The sequence below is a fragment of the Struthio camelus genome, chromosome 35 (genome assembly GCF_040807025.1).
Source record: "Struthio camelus isolate bStrCam1 chromosome 35, bStrCam1.hap1, whole genome shotgun sequence".
Classification (NCBI taxonomy): domain Eukaryota; kingdom Metazoa; phylum Chordata; class Aves; order Struthioniformes; family Struthionidae; genus Struthio; species Struthio camelus.
Genome location: NC_090976.1, coordinates 910127 through 928705, shown reverse-complemented (window position 1 = coordinate 928705; position 18579 = coordinate 910127). Strand labels below are relative to the sequence as shown.

The window sequence follows — 18579 nt, the reverse complement described above, 5'->3', positions numbered from 1 at the left end:
GGGGGGGCTCTGGAGAGGCCAGGGGGGGCTCTGGGCTCGGGAGGGGGCTCTAGAGGGGCTGGGGGGGCTCTAGAGGAGCTGGGGGGGCTCTGGGCTCGGGCGGGGGGGCTCTAGAGGGACCGGGGGGGGCTCTGGAGGGGCCAGGGGGGGCTCTGGGCTCGGGAGGGGGCTCTAGAGGGGCTGGGCGGGGGGTTCTGGGGGGGCTCTGGAGGGGCCAGGGGGGGCTCTGGGCTCGGGAGGGGGCTCTAGAGGGGCTGGGGGGGCTCTGGGCTCAGGCGGGGGGGGCTCTAGAGGGACCGGGGGGGCTCTGGGGTCTGGGGAGGGCTACAGGGGGGCTCCCTGGAGGGGGAGGTTGGGGGGGGTCTCAAAGGGGTCTCCGGGCTACTGTGGGGCACTGCCGAGAGGCCCCACCCACCGGGGGGCGGTGCTGCCAGGAGCCCCGCCCACCAGAGTACACAGAGGAGGCGGAGCCCCACGAAAGCCCCGCCCACCCGGCGCAATTAAAGGCAGCAGGAGGCAGCAGCGTCCTCTGTCCGGCGTTTTAATTACGGGGCGGAGCGGCAACGAGCGTGGGGGGGCGGGGCCTCCCCCGGAGGGGGCGGGGCCAGGCGAGGGGGCGGGGCCTCACCACTTGCCCCGCTTGCTCCAGTCCTTGGGGGTGAAGTGGAGGCACTTGGCGTCGATGCGCAGCACCCGCTTGAGCATGGCGCGCTCGTGGCCCTCCACGATGTCCTCCGACAGCGTCAGGATGTACTGGCCCTGCGGGGCCCAGGCGTCCGGCTCACGCGCCCCCGCCGCCACCTCCGCCGGGGGCCCAGGCGTCCGGGGGCCCTTCCCCCAACCCCGCTTTCCCCCCCGGTCCGGGTGTCCGGGTGTCCTCTCCCGCCCCAAGGGGCCCAGGAGTCCGGGTGTCCCCCCTCCCAGGGGCCCAGGTGTCCGGATGTGTCTCCTGCCCATCTGAAGGGGCCCAGACATTCGGGTGTCCCCCTCCCAGGGGCCCAGGTGTCTGGGTGTCCCCTCCCCCAGGGGCCCAGGCATCCGGGGACCCTTCCCCCAAACCCACTTTCCTTCCCACCTCCCCCAACCTGAAGTATTTGGGTGCCCCCCCCCCTCCAAGAGGACCCAGGCGTCCGGGTGTCCCCCCTCCCAGGGGCCCAGGTGTCCGGGTGCCCCCCCTCCAAGAGGACCCAGGCGTCCGGGTGCCCCCCCTCCCAGGGGCCCAGGTGTCCGGGTGCCCCCCCTCCAAGAGGACCCAGGCGTCCGGGTGCCCCCCTTCCAGGGGCCCAGGTATCCGGGCGTCCCCCACCCCCTCCGTGGGCCCAGGCGTCCGGGTGTCCCCCCGCCCCCAGGGGCCCAGGCGTCCGGGTGCCCCCCCCGCCCCGCCGAGCCGGGGGCCCAGGCGTCCGGGCACCTTGTAGTAGTTGATGAGGTTGAGGTACTGCAGGGTGGAGATCACGTCCTCCTTCTTGATGCTGGTGATTTCGCTGATCTCGCTGCCGGGGGGGGGGTTGGGGGGGGTGAGGCACCCATGGGACCCCCCCCGGGGCCCCTCGTGGGCTGGGGGCACCCACGGGACCCCCCCCCCAGGGCCCCACCAAACCCCCGGGACCCCCCCCCCAAACCTGCCCCGCTCAAGGCTTCTCCAGCTCCCCTCAACCTCCCCCATCGTGTCCCTTTAAGAGCAGGGCTGAGGGCGTGGCCTGGCCCTCAAGGGGGTGGGGTCTCAGGCAGGGGGCGGGGCTTGAGGCGTGGGGGTGGGGCCATCTAGCAGCTGCCCCTGCACTGAGGTAGCTGCAGCCCTACAGGAGAAAAGGGGCGGGGCCCGATGGCAGGGGGTGGGGCCTAAGGGGCTGGGGGTGGAGCATAAAGGATGGGGCGGGGCCTGAGAGAAGGGGCGGGGCCTAGGAACAGGGCTTGGCTCACTCAGTGGCAGCTGAGGGATGCTCCTAGCCTTGAGCTCCATGGGGGCGGGGCCTAGAGCACTGAGGGGGTGGAGCCTAAAGGATGGGGCGGGGTATGAGGACTAGGGGGCGTGGTCAGGCGTGGGGGCGGGGCAAACTGCATGTTGACCTGGGGGCATTTGCCTTGCGCCCCCCCGAAGGGTCTCCAGGTGGGGGCGGGGCCTAGAGCACTGAAGGGGTGGAGCCTAAAGGTCAGGGGTGGGGACTGGGAACTAGGGGGCGGGGCCTGGGGAGGGGCGGGGCCTGGGGGCAGGGCTCGGCTCGCTCAGTGGTGGCCTAGGGATGCTCTCAGCCTTGAGCCCCATGGGGGCGGGGCCTAGAGGGCTGAAGGGGTGGGGCCTGAAGGTCGGGGGTGGGGCCAGTGGGACAAGGGGCGTGGTCACGCGTGGGGGGGGCGGGGCCCAGGGTGGGGGAGGGGCGGAGCGCACTCGCCAAATCTGGGGGCCTGGGGCTTGAGCCTCCCCGCAGGGAGGGTCTCCAGTGTGGAGGGGGGGCGGAGCCTAAAGGGAAGGGGCGGGGCCGGAGGGGGGGCGGGGCTCACTTGATGGTGATCTGGGGGCGCTCGCCGCCCTCGGCCTTGAGGCCCATGAGGATCTCCAGGATGGTCTGGGACCAGTAGCTGCGGTACGAGAGCAGCCCCAGGTCGGAGAGCGGCTTCTCGGGGGTCCCCGTCTTCCCCTCCACCTTGGAGAGCTCGTAGCCTGCGGCAGGGGGGAGAGGGGCGGGGGCGCTTGTGGGGTCCCCCAAGGTCCTTGGGGTCCCCCAGGCTCCTGCCGGGGCTCCTGGGGGGGGCTTTGGGGGCTCCCAGAGGGCTTTGGGGGCTCCCAGGGGGGTCTTTGGGGGCTCTCAGAGGGCTTTGGGGGTCCCCAGAGAGGGTTTGGGGGCTCTGCAGGGGGCTTGGGGGGCTCCCAGAGGGGCTTGGGGGGCTCCCTGGGGTGGTTTGGGCCCCCCCGGGGGCTTTGGGGAGCATCAGAGAGGTTTGGAGGCTCCCTGGGGGGCTTTGGGGGCAGCCAGAGAGGGTTTGGGGGACTCCTGGGGGTGGTTTGGGCTCCCAGAAGAGGTCTTTGGGGACTGCCAGAGGGGTTTGGGGGCTCCTTGCAGAGGTTTGGGCTCCCCCCAGGGGGTTTTGGGGACCCCCAGAGGGGCTTTGGGGCACCCTGGAGAGATTTGCCCCCCCCAGGGGTCTTTGGGGACCCCCAGAGGAGTTTTGGGGCTCCCTGGAGAGATTTGGGTCCCCCGGGGGGGCTTTGGGGACCCCCAGAGGGGTTTTGGGGCTCCCTGGAGAGATATGGGCCCCACTGGGGGGGCTTTAGGAACCCCCAGAGGGGTTTTGGGGCTCTCTGGAGAGATTCGGCCCCCCCCAGGGGGCTTTGGGGACCCCCAGAGGGGCTTTGGGGCTCCCTGGAGAGATTTGGGCCCCCCCAGGGGGCTTTGGGGACCCCCAGAGGGGCTTTGGGGCTCCCTGGAGAGATTTGGGTCCCCCAGGGGGGCTTTAAGGACCCCCAGAGGGGTTTTGGGGCTCCCTGGAGAGATATGGGCCCCGCTGGGGGGGCTTTGGGGACCCCCAGAGGGGTTTGGGGGCTCCCTGGAGAGATTTGGGCCCCCCTGAGGGGGCTTTGGGGACCCCCAGAGGGGTTTGGGGGCTCTCTGGAGAGATTTGGGCCCCCCTGAGGGGGCTTTGGGGAACCCCAGAGGAGTTTTGGGGCTCCCTGGAGAGATTTGGCTCCGCCAGGGGGTTTTGGGGACCCCCGGAGGGGCTTTGGGGCTCCCTGGGGTGGTTTGGGGTCCCCGGAAGGTTTTGGGGGGGGTTCGGGGGGTCCCCGGGCTCACTGAACTCGATGAGCAGCTTGCCGTAGCCGCGGCGCTGGTAGGGCGGCAGCGTGAGGATGCAGGCGACGTTGTAGTCCTCCGTCGACTCCTTCTCCTGCGCCCCCGGCGTCAGCGGGCGCCCCGGGGACCCCCCAAGCCCCTCGGCGACCCCCCCATCCCCTTGGGGACCCTGACAGCCCCCCGGGATGGCAGATATCCCCTCCCCCCAAGGGACCCCAAAACTCCCTCGAGGAACCCAAATATCCCCCCGGGATGGCAAATACCCCACCCAGGGATCCCAAATACCCACTGAACCCCCCCAAATCCTCCCCCAGGAACCCCCAAACCCCCCTCGGGGACCCCAAGATCCCCTTTGGGACCCTAATATCCTCCTGGGATGCTAAATACCCCCCCAGGAACCCCAAAATCCACCCTTGGGGACCCCAAAAGCTCCTCGAGGACCCCAAATGTCCCCCTGGGATGGCGAATACCCCACCCAGGCACCCCAAATACCCCCTGAACCCCCCCAAATCCTCCCCCAGGAACTCCCAAGCCCCCCTCGGGAACCCCAAGATCCCCTTTGGGACCCTAATATCCCCCTGCGATGGTAAATACCCCCCCAAGGAATGCCAAATACCCCCTGAACCCCCAAATAGTGCTCCAGGGACCCCAAATACTCCCTTGGGGACCCCAATATCTCCCCCAGAGCCCAATTCCCCCCTGGGGGCCCCAAAACCCCCCGGGGACACCCCCAGTCTGCTTTCCTGCACCCCAGAAACCCCGAGACCCCCCCCAGTCTCCTCTCCTGCCCCAAGACCCCCTGTGGGACCCCCCCCCCAGGCCCTAGCACCCCCCCAGGACCCCCTGTTGGACCCCCCCAGCCCTCAAGACCCCCCCCAGGACTCTTCCCACCCCCCAACACCCCCCCAAGCCCCCTGTGGGACTCCTCCCATCCCCTCAGGACCCCCTCCCATCACCCAAGACCCCCCCCAGGACTCTTCCCACCCCCCAAGACCCCCTTAAGCCCCACATGGGACCCCCTCCCATCACCCAAGACCCCCCCCAGGACTCTTCCCATCGCCCAAGACCCCCTTAAGCCCCACATGGGACCCCCTCCCATCCCTCAAGACCCCCCCAGGACCCCCCCCGGCCCACCTTGGAGAAGTAGCCGACGATGTGGAAGCCCTTGCAGTCGTACTCGGTCATGACGTAGAAGAGGAAGGGGTCCGTGTCGTAGTAGAGGGTCTTGTGGTCCAGGAAGCACTTGGCCAGCAGGCACAGGTTCTGCGAGTAGCTCTGCGGCACCCATGGGTGCCGGGGGGGGTGCTGAGTGGGGTGGGGGGCGGCGGGAGGGGGGGCGGCGGGGTGGGCGGGGGGCCGCTCACCTTGTTCTTGCGCCCGTCGATCTCGAAGAAGGAGATGGTGCCTTTGCGGTAGATCTCGTTGCCCGGCGGGTGCCGCAGGTCACACTTGGTCTGGGGGGGGGCAAGGGGGGTGAGTTGGGGTCTGGGGGGGGTTGTGGTCCTGGGGGGGGTGGAATTGAGGTCTGGGGGGGGTTGTGGTTCTGGGAGGGGGAGAAATGTGGTCCGGGGGGGGTGAGTTGAGGTCTGGGGGGGGGGAATTGGGGTCTGGGGGGGGGAAATTGTAGTCCGGGGGGGGGAATGTGCTCTGGAGGGGGGGGAATTGGGATTTGGGGGGGGGGTCGTGGCCCTGGGGGGGGATGTGCTCTGCGAGGGGGGGAAAATTGGGATCTGGGGTGGGGGGTTGTGGTCCTGGAGGGGGAATTTAGGTCTGGGGGGGGGTGGTTCTGGGAGGGGGGATGTGCTCTGCAGGGGAGGGAAATGGGGATTTGGGGGGGGTTATGGTCCTGGGGGGGGAATTGGGGTCGGGGGGGGGGTTGTGGTCCTGGGGGGGAGGAATTGGGGTCCTTGGAGGGGGGAATTGTGGTCCTTGGGGGGGGGAATGTGCTCTGGAGGGGGGGAAATTGGGATTTGGGGGGGGGGGCTGTGGTCCTGGGGGGGGAATTGAGGTCCGGGGGGGGATTGTGGCCCTGGGGGGGGGAATGTGCTCTGGATGGGGGGGAAATTGGGATTTGGGGGGGGGGGTTGTGGTCCTGGGGGGGGATGTGCTCTGCGAGGGGGGCAATTGGCAGCTTGGGGGAGGAATTGGGGTCTGGGAGGGGAAGGGGGGTGAGTTGTGGTCCGGGGGGGGGGGATTCTGGTCCTAAGGGGGGGATTGGGGTCGGGGGGGGTTAATTGTGGTCTGGGGGGGTAAATTGGAGCTTGGGGGGTAAATTGTGGCTGCGGCGGGGGGGGGAATATCATGCCTGGACGTGGGAAATAACTGCCCGCGGGGGTAAAATATGCCCCAAGAGGGAAGGCATTTGCCCCAGCGGGTGGGTATTTACCTGGGGGGAGGGGGGTATTTGACCCAGTGGGTGGGTATTTACCTGCGGGAGGGGTATTTGCCCTGGGGGGGGGGGTATTTACCCCAGAAGAGAGCACGTTCAGCCCCGGGTGAGGGACGTTTGTCACAAAGCGGGGGACATTTGCCCCAGAGGGGCAGTTATTTGTCCCGGGGGGGTGGATATCCAGCCTGGAGGGTGGGTATTTACCCCAGTGGGGTGGATATCTGCCCCAGGGGAGTGGGTATTTACCCGGGGGGTGGATATCCACCGCAGCAGAACACGTATCTCCCCCAGAAAAGCGTGTATCTACCCTGGCACTGTGAGTATTCACCCCAGGGCAGTGGGTATTTATCCTAGGCGGTGCATATCCACCCCGAGGCAGTGGGTATTTACCCCAGGGGGGTGCGTATCCACCCCGGAGAGGCGCGTACCCGCCCTGGGACAGTGGGTATTCACCCCAGGAGACGGATATCTGCCCTGGCGGGTGGGTATTCACCCCAGGAGTTGTGTACCCACCCCAGGACGGTGGGTATTTACCCCAAGCAGGTGCATATCCGCCCCAGGGCAGTAGGTATTTACCCAGGGAAGGGTGGATATCCGCCCCAGAGGGGCACGTATCCGCCCTGGGACACTGAGTATTCACCCCAAAAAACAAATATCCCCCCTGGCGGGTGGGTATTCACCCCAGAGGCTGTGTATCTGCCAAGGGGGGGTAGATATTTACCCTAGGGGATAGATATCTGCCCTGGGGCAGCGGGTATTTACCCGGGGCGGGCAGATATCCGCCCTGGAAGAGTGTGTATCTATCCCAGAGCGGTGCGTACCCACCCTGGGACAGTGGATGTTCACCCCAGGAGCTGTGTATCCTCCCCGGGACAGTGGGCATTTACCCCAAGCGGGTGCATATCCACCCTGGGGCACTGAGTATTTACCCGGGGGGGGCAGATCCCGGAGGGGTGTGTATCCATCCCAGAGCGGCGCGTATCCACCCTGGGACGGCAACTAGTCCCCCCAAGGAGCCGGATATCCACCCCGGCGAGCGAGTACGCACAGGGGCATATTCACCCAGGGAGAGGGGGAAGCGGGTATTTTCCTGGGGGCGGCGGATATCCCCCCCGGAGGGACACGTATCCATCCCAGAGCGGCGCGTATCCACCCTGGGACGGCAACTAGTCCCCCCAAGGAGCCGGATACCCACCCCGGCGAGCGAGTACGCACAGGGGCATATTCACCCGGAAGGAGGGGGGGAAGCGGGTATTTTCCCGGGGCGGCGGATATCCCCCCCGGAGGGACACGTATCCATCCCAGAGCGGCGCGTATCCACCCTGGGACGGCGACTAGTCCCCCCAAGGAGCCGGATACCCACCCCGGCGAGCGAGTACGCACAGGGGCATATTCACCCGGAAGGAGGGGGGGAAGCGGGTATTTTCCCGGGGCGGCGGATATCCCCCCCGGAGGGACACGTGTCCATCCCAGAGCGGCGCGTATCCACCCTGGGACGGCGACTAGTCCCCCCAAGGAGCCGGATACCCACCCCGGCGAGCGAGTACGCACAGGGGCATATTCACCCGGAAGGAGGGGGGGAAGCGGGTATTTTCCCGGGGGCGGCGGATATCCCCCCCGGAGGGACACGTGTCCATCCCAGAGCGGCGCGTATCCACCCTGGGACGGCGACTAGTCCCCCCAAGGAGCCGGATACCCACCCCGGCGAGCGAGTATGCACAGGGGCATATTCACCCGGAAGGAGGGGGGGAAGCGGGTATTTTCCCGGGGGCGGCGGATATCCCCCCCGGAGGGACACGTATCCATCCCAGAGCGGCGCGTATCCACCCTGGGACGGCGACTAGTCCCCCCAAGGAGCCGGATACCCACCCCGGCGAGCGAGTACGCACAGGGGCATATTCACCCGGAAGGAGGGGGGGAAGCGGGTATTTTCCTGGGGCGGCGGATATCCCCCCCGGAGGGACACGTATCCATCCCAGAGCGGCGCGTATCCACCCTGGGACGGCGACTAGTCCCCCCAAGGAGCCGGATACCCACCCCGGTGAGCGAGTACGCACAGGGGCATATTCACCCAGGGAGAGGGGGAAGCGGGTATTTTCCCGGGGCGGCGGATATCCCCCCCGGAGGGACACGTATCCATCCCAGAGTGGCGCGTATCCACCCTGGGACGGCGACTAGTCCCCCCAAGGAGCCGGATATCCACCCCGGCGAGCGAGTACGCACAGGGGCATATTCACCCAGGGAGAGGGGGAAGCGGGTATTTTCCCGGGGCGGCGGATATCCCCCCCGGAGGGACACGTATCCATCCCAGAGTGGCGCGTATCCACCCTGGGACGGCGACTAGTCCCCCCAAGGAGCCGGATATCCACCCCGGCGAGCGAGTACGCACAGGGGCATATTCACCCAGGGAGAGGGGGAAGCGGGTATTTTCCCAGGGGCGGCGGATATCCCCCCCGGAGGGACACGTGTCCATCCCAGAGCGGCGCGTATCCACCCTGGGACGGCGACTAGTCCCCCCAAGGAGCCGGATACCCACCCCGGCGAGCGAGTACGCACAGGGGCATATTCACCCGGAAGGAGGGGGGGAAGCGGGTATTTTCCCGGGGCGGCGGATATCCCCCCCGGAGGGACACGTATCCATCCCAGAGCGGCGCGTATCCACCCTGGGACGGCGACTAGTCCCCCCAAGGAGCCGGATACCCACCCCGGTGAGCGAGTACGCACAGGGGCATATTCACCCGGAAGGAGGGGGGGAAGCGGGTATTTTCCCGGGGCGGCGGATATCCCCCCCGGAGGGACACGTGTCCATCCCAGAGCGGCGCGTATCCACCCTGGGACGGCGACTAGTCCCCCCAAGGAGCCGGATACCCACCCCGGCGAGCGAGTACGCACAGGGGCATATTCACCCAGGGAGAGGGGGAAGCGGGTATTTTCCCGGGGCGGCGGATATCCCCCCTGGAGGGACACGTATCCATCCCAGAGCGGCGCGTATCCACCCTGGGACGGCAACTAGTCCCCCCAAGGAGCCGGATACCCACCCCGGCGAGCGAGTACGCACAGGGGCATATTCACCCAGGGAGAGGGGGAAGCGGGTATTTTCCCGGGGCGGCGGATATCCGCCCCGGAGGGACACGTATCCATCCCAGAGCGGCACATATCCACCCTGGGACGGCGACTAGTCCCCCCAAGGAGCCGGATACCCACCCCGGCGAGCGAGTACGCACAGGGGCATATTCACCCGGAAGGAGGGGGGGAAGCGGGTATTTTCCCGGGGCGGCGGATATCCCCCCCGGAGGGACACGTGTCCATCCCAGAGCGGTGCGTATCCACCCTGGGACGGCGACTAGTCCCCCCAAGGAGCCAGATATCCACCCCGGCGAGCGAGTACGCACAGGGGCATATTCACCCAGGGAGAGGGGGAGAAGCGGGTATTTTCCCGGGGCGGCGGATAACCCCCCGGAGGGACACATATCCATCCCAGAGCGGCGCGTATCCACCCTGGGACGGCGACTAGTCCCCCCAAGGAGCCGGATATCCACCCCGGCGAGTGAGTACGCACAGGGGGATGTTCACCCAGGGAGAGGGGGGGAAGCGGGTATTTTCCCGGGCGGGGGGGAGCGCGTACCAGGTGGCGCTGGAGGCAGCGCAGGCTGCGGCCGTACTTGAGGCAGAACTCGCAGAGGTAGAGGACGGGCAGGGCGGTGAGCTCGTGCGGGTAGGGCGCGAAGTACCAGGGCTTGAGGCGGTGGCGGCCCAGCTCGATGCACTCGATGTTCTTCATGCGCGTGACGATGTCGTCGTGGCTGCGGTCCGACACCAGGCTGCCCGTCATGCGGGGCGCCGCCGCCGGCGCGCCGTCCGAGGAGTCCTGCGAGTCCTGCGGCGGGCGCCACGGCCGCCGTCGGCGCCCCCGCTTCCTCGCCCGGCCCCGGCTTCTCCCCCCCCCCCCCCCCACTGCCCCTCCTCGCCCCGGGGTTGGGGGGTTTGGGGGGCTCCCTCCCGGGTGTTTTCTGCTGCGGTTGGGGACCTCCTCGGTTTGGGCTCCTCCCAGCGGGTCCCCGCCTCGTCCTTGTCCTCCCCGTGTCCCCCCACCGCGGGTCTCCACCCTCATCTGTCCCCTCCGGTGTCCCCTCTGGGTCCCCGCCTCGTCCTTGTCCTCCCCGTGTCCCCCCAACGTGGGTCTCCACCCTCGTCTGTCCCCTCCGGTGTCCCCTCTGGGTCCCCACCTCGTCCTTGTCCTCCCCGTGTCCCCCCAACGCAGGTCTCCACCCTCGTCTGTCCCCTCCGGTGTCCCCTCTGGGTCCCCACCTCGTCCTTGTCCTCCCCGTGTCCCCCCACCGCGGGTCTCCACCCTCGTCTGTCCCCTCCGGTGTCCCCTCTGGGTCCCCGCCTCGTCCTTGTCCTCCCCGTGTCCCCCCACCGCGGGTCTCCACCCTCGTCTGTCCCCTCTGGTGTCCCCTCTGGGTCCCCACCTCGTCCTTGTCCTCCCCGTGTCCCCCCACCGCGGGTCTCCACCCTCGTCTGTCCCCTCCGGTGTCCCCTCTGGGTCCCTGCCTCGTCCTTGTCCTCCCCGTGTCCCCCCACCGTGGGTCTCCACCCTCGTCTGTCCCCTCCGGTGTCCCCTCTGGGTCTCCGCCTCGTCCTTGTCCTCCCCGTGTCCCCCCACCGCGGGTCTCCACCCTCGTCTGTCCCCTCCGGTGTCCCCTCTGGGTCCCCACCTCGTCCTTATCCTCCCCGTGTCCCCCCAACGCGGGTCTACACCCTCGTCTGTCCCCTCCGGTGTCCCCTCCGGGTCCCCACCTCGTCCTTGTCCTCCCCCGTGTCCCCCCAACGCGGGTCTCCACCCTCGTCTGTCCCCTCCGGTGTCCCCTCTGGGTCCCCACCTCGTCCTTGTCCTCCCCGTGTCCCCCCAACGCGGGTCTCCACCCTCGTCTGTCCCCTCCGGTGTCCCCTCTGGGTCCCCGCCTCGTCCTTGTCCTCCCCCATGTCCCCTCTGGGTCCCCCCCCTGCAGCTCTCCACCTTCTCTGTCCCCTCCGGTGTCCCCTCCTGTGTCCCCTGCACAGGTCCCCCCCCCCCCACCATCTGTGTCCCCACCTTCTCTGTCCCCTCTGGGTCCCCGCCTCGTCTGCGTCCCCTCCTGTGTCCCCCCCCCCGCGGGTCACCACCTTCTCTGTCCCCTTCCCTGTCCCCTGTGTCCCCACCCTGTCTGCGCTCTCTCTCCGGCCCCTCTGTGTCCCCTCTGTGTCCCCACCTGCTCTATCTCCCCTCTCCGTCCCCTCCCCTGTCCCCCCGTGTCCCCATGTCCCCATCTCACCTATCCCCCATGTCCCCTCTGTGCCCCCTCCCACGTCCCCGTCTCACCCTGTCCCCACCTCACCTGTCCCCGTGTCCCCCCTGCGTCCCCCGTCCCTCCCCTCCCATGCCCCATGTCCCTTCTGTGTCCCCAATTTCACCCTCGTGTCCCCACCTCACCTGTCCCCCGCGTCGCCCTTCCCACGTTCCCCTGCCACCCCGACCCCCCCCATCGGTCCCCCACGTCCCTCCTCACGTTCCCCTGTCCCCAGCTCCCGTGCCCCCGTCCCCCCCCCCGTGTCCCCACCTCGTCATTCGCCATGTCCCCATCCCGTGTCCTCTGTGTCCCCCCACGTCCCCACCTCGTCCATCTCGTATGCTCCCTGTGTCCCTTCCGTGTCCCTCCTGCGTCCCCCCCCCGTGCCCCCACCTCGTCGGTCCCCCCTGTCGGTACCCCCCCGTGTCCCCACCTCGCCGGTCCCCCCCGTGTCCCCCCCCCCGTGTCCCCCGTGTCCCCACCTCGTCGGTCCCCAGGCAGTTGGACTTCCTCTTGCGCCCGGGCTGGGCGGCCACGGCGCGGCGCGCGGAGCCGTTCTGCGGGGGGCCGGGGGGGTCAGGGGGCACGGGCACCCCCCCGGGACCCCCCCACCACCCCCACCGGGTGCTGGCACCCCCTGGGACCCCCCCACCACCCTCTCGGGTGCTGACACCCCGCGGGACCCCCCGCCCCAACCCTGGGTGCTGGCACCTCTCAGGACCCCCCGCCACCCCCCCGGGTAATGAGACCCCCCCCCAGGACCCTCCCCAAGGAGACAGAGGAACCCCCAGAGATCCCCCCCCGGGTGCAGAACCCCCCCCCCAAGGGGACACAGGGACCCCCAGGGACCCCCCCCCGGGTGCAGAACCCCCCCCCCAAGGGGACACAGGGACCCCCAGGGACCCCCCCCCGGGTGTAGACCCCCCCCCCAAGGAGACACAGGGACCCCCAGGGACCCCCCCCGGGTGTAGACCCCCCACAAGGAGACACAGGGATCCCCCCGGAACCCCCCCCGGGTGCAGACCCCCCCCCAAGGGGACACAGTGACCCCCAGGGACCCCCCCCGGGTGCAGACCCCCCCCCAAGGAGACACAGAGACCCCCCAGGGACCCCCCCCGGGTGCAGACCCCCCCCCCAAGGGGACACAGGGACCCCCAGGGACCTCCCCCAGGTGCTGGGACCCCCCCAGGAACCCCCCCCGGGTGCAGACCCCCCCCCCAAGGGGACACAGGGACCCCCAGGGACCCCCCCCGGGTGCAGACCCCCCCCCCCAAGGGGACACAGTGACCCCCAGGGACCCCCCCCGGGTGCAGACCCCCCCCCAAGGGGACACAGGGACCCCCCCGGGACCCCCAAGGACCCCCCAGTGTAGGGGAAAGGGGTCGCCAGCAGCTACTGGGGGCACTGGGAAGCTGCTGGGGAGACTGGGGGGCACCAGCTGGTTACTGGGAGGCCAGTGGTTAGACTGGGGGCGACTGGGGGGCGACTGGGGGGCAAACGGGGAGGCTCTAAGAACACTGGGAAATCACCAGCTGAATTGGGTGCGTACTGGTGTGCTACTGGGAGCTTACTGGTGCGGTTCGGGCTTTACTAGTGAAGCAATGACATCACCAGGTACGCTGAAAAGTTACTGGGACGGTACTGGGAGCCCACCAGTGGGGCACAGCGGTTACTGGGGCACCACTAGGTGAACTGGGCAGCTACTGGGTGGTACTGGGCGGTTACTGGGGGGCAGCGGGCGGCTCACCTGGGGGAAGACGGAGGCCTGCGAGGTGTCGGGGGTGGCGGGGACGGGCGTCGCGGGGGACACGACGTCGGCCTTGCGCTTCTGCGGGGACACCCGCACCAGTCCGGACCAGTACGCACCAGTCCGGACCAGTACACACCCCTCCACACCAACACATACCAGCGTGGCCCAGTACATACCAGTATGGCCCAGCACAGGTCGGTCAGGACCCGTCCCACTCTATCTAACCTGCTCTGCACCACCCCATCCCAGTCCATCCCAGTCCATCCCAGTCTAAACCAGTCCATCCCACTCCAAACCAGTCCATTCCACTCTAAACCACTCCATCCCACTCCAAACCAGTCCAAACCAGTCCTGCTCGCCCTGCAGAGCCGGGAGAGGGAGTGTTGTCCCAGGAGACACCCTGCCCCCAGCAGCCCCCAGTCTCACCCCAGTACCTCCCAGTATCAGCCCAGTGCTCCCACTATCACCCAAGAGCTTCCTAACAGGGCCCCATCACGCTCCCAGCGCCCCCCAGTACTTCCCAGTACCTCCCAGCAGATCCCCAGTGCCTCCTAGTACTTCTCAGTACTTCCCAGTAGCTCCCAGTGCTCCCCAGCATGCCCCCAGCACCTCCCAGCATGGCCCCAGTGCCTCCCAGCACCCCTTACGATGGCCCTACCGTGCCCACAGCACCTCCCAGTGCCTCCCAGCAGCTCCCAGAGCCTCCCAGCATGCTCCCAGCAGCTCTCAGTGCCTCCTAGCATAACCCCAGCACCTCCCAGCAGCTCCCAGTGCCCTCCAGCACGTCCCCAGCACCTCCCAGCAGCAACCAGTGCTTCCCAGCATGGGCCCCTCACCCCCCCACACGGCCCCAGCACCTCCCAGCATGGCTCCAGCACGCTCCCAGCAGCTCCCAGCAGCTCCCAGCATGACCCTAGTGCCTCCCAGCAGCAACCAGTGCCTCCCAGCATGGCCCCAGCGCCTCCCAGCACGGCCCCAGCATGCTCCCAGTGCCTCCCAGCATGGCTCCAGTGCCTCCCAGCACCTCCCAGTGCCTCCCAGCACCTCCCAGTGCTTCCCAGCATGGCTCCAGTGCCTCCCACCATGGCCCCAGCAGCTCCCAGCGCCTCCCAGCATGGCCCCAGCACCTCCCAGCACGGCCCCACCATGCTCCCAGCACCTCCCAGCATGGCCCCAGTGCCTCCCAGCACCTCCCAGTGCTTCCTAGCATGGCCCCAGTGCCTCTCAACATGCTCTCAGCAGCTCCCAGCACCTCCCAGCACGGCCCCAGCATGGCCCCAGCAGCTCCCAGCATGGCCCCAGCACCTCCCAGCATGGTCCCAGCAGCTCCCAGCATGGCCCCAGCACCTCCCAGCATGGCCCCAGCATGCTCCCAGCAGCTCCCAGCGCCCCCCAGCAGCGCGGGCGGTACCGTGGGGCGCGGGCCGGGGCCGGGGCCGGGGGCCGGGGGCGGTTCGGCCTCGCCGGGGCCGGGGCCGGGCTCCCTCTCCTTGGGCAGGTTAAAGCGCAGCGTGATCTGCACCGGCACCGGGAGGCTCTTGCCGCTGGCCGGAGCCGCCGGCGCCGCCGCGTCCAGGCTCTTCCTCTGCGCCGGCGCGAGGAAGAGGAGCAGAAAGGGGGGCGGTGAGGGACCCTCCACCCTCCCTGTGGGTGCTGGCACCCGCCCGGGCCGTGGGGTCGGGGGGCGGGGGACGGGGGAACGGGGCCGGCCGGCAGCCTCCCACCCGCTTCCCCTCCCGCCCTCCCGGCGCGGCAAAGCGAAGCGTCCCGGCTCCCCGGCGGTCCCTCGTCCCCGATGCTCCCCGCGTCCCCCCACGGCTCCCGGTGGCTCCCAGCGGCTCCCGGTGGCCCCAGCGGTTCCCCGGTCCCCCGAGAGCTCCCGCGTTCCCGACGCTTCCCGGTGCCTCCAATGGCCCCGATGGTTCCTGGTGGCCCCCAGCAGCTCCCGGTGGCCCCTGATGGCTCCCAGTGGCCCCCGATGGTTCCTGGTGGCCCCCGATGGCTCCCGGTGGCCCCCGATGGTTCCTGGTGGCCCCCGATGGCTCCCGGTGGCCCCAACGCTTCGCCTAGGCCCACTGGCTCCCGTGTTCCCACCAGCTCCCAGTGTCCCCAGTAGCTCCCCCGGAAGCAGCAGCTCCCGCGTCCCCAACAGCTCTGGTGTCCCCAGTGGCTCCCAATGACCCCACTGGCTCCCAACATCCCCAGTGGCCCCTAACGTCCCCAGTGGCTCCCAATGACCCCACTGGCTCCCAACATCCCCAGTGGCCCCCAACGTCCCCAGTGGCTCCCAACGTCCCCAGCGACTCCCAACGTCCCCAGCAACTCCCAACATCCCCAGTGGCTCCCAACGTCCCCAGCGGCTCCCAACGTCCCTGTTGGCTCCCCCGTCCTCAGCGACTGCCCTGCGTCCCCTACGCTTCCCAGCGTCCCCAACGGCTCCCAGTAGCTCCAACAGCTTTAGGTGTCCCCCCAACCGAGGAGCAAGGGACGTCCGCGGAGCTCCAAGCGTCCCCAACGGTTCCTGGTGTCACCGTCGGGTGCAAAAACGTCCCCGGGGCTCCGTGCGTCCCTAAACTCTCTGCGTCCCCGCTAGGACCACAAACGGCCCTGACTGCAGGTGTCCCCAAAGCTTCTAGATGTCCCCAACTCATCTACGTGGCCTCTCTAGACCCGCAGACGTTTCCGACACTCAAGGTGGCCTTCCTGTCCCCCGAACGTGCCCTGAACGTCCTCGCTGTCCCCCGACCCCAAACGCGCCCCTGAACTCGTCCCCGAGTCAACTTCGAGAACGTCCCCGGGGCTCGAGGTGTCTTCTCCCGGCTCCGTCGGACGTCCCCGACAGCTCTAGTGAACCCGCCCACCCCCCCCAACCTGGGGGCGTCCCCCCCCCACCCCCAGCGGCGGCGGGGCCGTCCCCAGCGGCGGCGCCCGTCCCCTCACCACGTCGCGCTCCGGCGAGCCGGGCCGGGAACCGGGCAGGCCGTTCTTGGTGGGCGTCTTGGCTTCCTTCTTGGGGAACTGGATCTTCTTGAGGTCCAGGCGGTCGTGGGTGACCCATTCGTCCAGGCGCTTGTTGACTGGGGACGGCGGGAGGGGACGCGGTGACGCGGCGGCGGGACGCCCGCCCGCCCGGCTTGCGGTCGCCCCGGCTCTCGCCCCGAGGCTCTCGGGGGCCCCGTGGCCTCTTGGTGGCCCCGTCCCCTCCTCGGTGGCCCCGTCCCCGCCGCGGTGGCCCCGTCCCCTCCTCGGTGGCCCCGTCCCCCCCCAGTGTCACCGCGTTCACCCCCCCACCCCAAAACTCACAGTCGATGTAGTGGACGTAGAAGAGCTTGCGCCCGCTGATGTCCTTCACGCTCAGGATCTCGGCCAGCGCTGGGGGGGGCGGCGGGGAGGGGGCGGCAGGGGGGGAGAGGGGGTCGCCTCCCCCCCCCCACCTCCCCCGGGCCCCCCGGGCCGTGACCCCCTCATTGGGGCACCCTCGAATCCCCCCACCCCAAAGGTTGCCTTTCCCCCCTCCGAAATAGCGCTTCAGGCCAACGCAGGTTGCTCCCCCCGCCCCGATATTGCCACCCCCCTACCCAATTACCCCCCCCACAAGACCCCCTCTCCCAAATTTCCCTTCCCCCCCCCCAAAACGTCCCTGGGGGACCCCAAATATCTCCCAGTCTCAAGTCCCCCCCCCCGCTGTCCCCAAAATCCCCCAAACGCCCCCAAAACCCCCCCAGGGACCCTCCAATCCCCCTGAGCCCCCCCCCAAATCCCCTTGCCCCCCCCAAATAGGGAACCCCGGGGGAGGGGGGACAGCTCCCCCGCCCGGCCCCGCCCCCTCCTCCTGGCCCCACCCCGCCCCGCAGCAGCCCCGCCCACTCCTCCTCCTGGCCACGCCCCCTCCGCCCCGCTGGGCCTCCGTGTCGTCCCCCCGCCCCGCGCGGTGGCCCCTCCCACCCTTCCTCCTGGCCACGCCCCCGCGATTGCCCCGCCTGGCCCCGCCCACTCCCCTCCCGGCCCCGCCCACTCCCGGCCCCGTCAGTGCCCCGCCTGGCCCCGCCCACTCCCCTCCCGGCCCGGCCCCGCCCTTCCGCGCCCCGCTCCCGCGGCGGCCCCGCCCCCTCGCGCGGCGGCCCCGCCCCCGCTCACGCCACTCATCCTCGTTGTCCTGGTTGCGGCGCAGCACGGGCAGGCGGCAGCCCTCGGACACCTCCCCCTGCGGGCGGCGCGGCGTCACGGCGGGGGGGTCCCGGGGTCCCGCCGCCCCCCCCTCCGCCGCCCCCGCCCCGCCCCGCCCCGCGCCGCCGCCGCTCACCACCTCCGCCATCCTCGGCCGCAAACCGGGGCCCGCCGCGCACCGCTTCCGGGTCGCCGCCCCAGCGCTTCCGCCTTCCGCTCGCTTGCCCGCCCCGACGTCACTTCCGGCTTGCTCGCCGCCCGCCCCGCGCCTGCGCATGCGCGCGGCGGGAGACCGGGGGTGGGGCTCGCTCGCCGGGCGCTCCTTCCCGCGGTCCTCCCGCTAGACTCTATGGTCGCACTATGGGTCCCCCCCCGTTATGGGTCCCCCCATTATGTGTCCCCCCATTATGTGTCCCCCCATTATGGGTCCCCCCGTTATGTGTCCCCCCGTAATGGGTCCCCCCCGTTATGGGCCCCCCCATTATGAGTCCCCCCCGTTATGTGTCCCACGCCGTTATGGGTCCCCCCGTTATGGGTCCCCCCCCGTTGTGGGTCCCCCCGTTATGGGTCCCCCCGTTATGTGTCCCCCCGTTATGGGTCCCCCCGTTATGGGTCCCCCCCCGTTATGGGTCCCCCCATTATGGGTCCCCCCGTTATGGGTCCCCCCCCGTTATGTGTCCCACGCCGTTATGGGTCCCCCCGTTATGGGTCCCCCCCCATTATGTGTCCCCCCGTTATGGGTCCCCCCATTATGGGTCCCCCCGTTATGGGTCCCCCCCGTTATGTGTCCCCCCGTTATGTGTCCCCCCGTTATGTGTCCCCCCATTATGGGTCCCCCCGTTATGGGTCCCCCCCCGTTATGGGTCCCCCCGTTATGGGTCCCCCCGTTATGTGTCCCCCGTTATGTGTCCCCCCCCGTTATGGGTCCCCCCCCCCGTTATGGGTCCCCCCCATAGGTCCCCCCGTTTTCGGTTCCCCCACATCCGTTCCCCCTCCTTTTGGGTTCCCCCCCCCCCATTATGGGTTCCCCCCCCCCGCCTGGTTTTGCGCCTCTTTTCGCCTCCCTCCGCCGGCCGCAACTGCCCGCCGGCCCCTGCCGCTCGGCCCCGCCCCCTCATTTGCATGGGGGCGGGGCCGGAGCGCGGAGGGGGC

The 18579-nt window shown here is 69.5% G+C and overlaps 1 protein-coding gene across 8 annotated transcripts; it reads right to left on the bottom strand.

Annotated features, from left to right (window-relative positions):
* Nucleotides 1–525: 525 nt before the first annotated feature.
* Nucleotides 526–17712, bottom strand: KAT5 (lysine acetyltransferase 5). 8 transcript variants are annotated; one of them, XM_068923639.1, is made up of 14 exons: nt 17564–17712; nt 17398–17464; nt 16564–16632; nt 16201–16337; nt 14672–14845; nt 13258–13338; nt 11993–12067; nt 9806–10057; nt 5156–5245; nt 4926–5066; nt 3797–3885; nt 2503–2662; nt 1412–1493; nt 526–759 (listed from the first exon to the last, which is right to left on the bottom strand). In XM_068923639.1, the coding sequence occupies exons 1-14, from the start codon at nt 17702–17704 to the stop codon at nt 542–544; spliced, it is 1776 nt and encodes a 591-aa protein (XP_068779740.1). In that variant the 5' UTR covers nt 17705–17712; the 3' UTR covers nt 526–541. The 8 variants fall into 8 exon arrangements, with proteins under 8 accessions (XP_068779740.1, XP_068779742.1, XP_068779741.1 ...); XM_068923641.1 differs by having other exon boundaries at nt 3792–3885; nt 17564–17711; XM_068923640.1 differs by having other exon boundaries at nt 17567–17706.
* Nucleotides 17713–18579: the final 867 nt, after the last annotated feature.

What these genes read in the sequence shown, in the direction of transcription:
- KAT5 (XM_068923639.1), bottom strand. Translation starts at nt 17,704, where the DNA reads ATGCGCAGGCGCGGGGCGGGCGGCGAGCAAGCCGGAAGTGACGTCGGG. An exon ending in GGCCGAGGATGGCGGAGGTG is followed by an intron (nt 17,465 to 17,563) that starts GTGAGCGGCGGC and finishes CGCCGCCCGCAG; the next exon opens with GGGGAGGTGTCCGAGGGCTG. An exon ending in ACCTCATCAACTACTACAAG is followed by an intron (nt 760 to 1,411) that starts GTGCCCGGACGC and finishes TGGGCCCCGCAG; the next exon opens with GGCCAGTACATCCTGACGCT.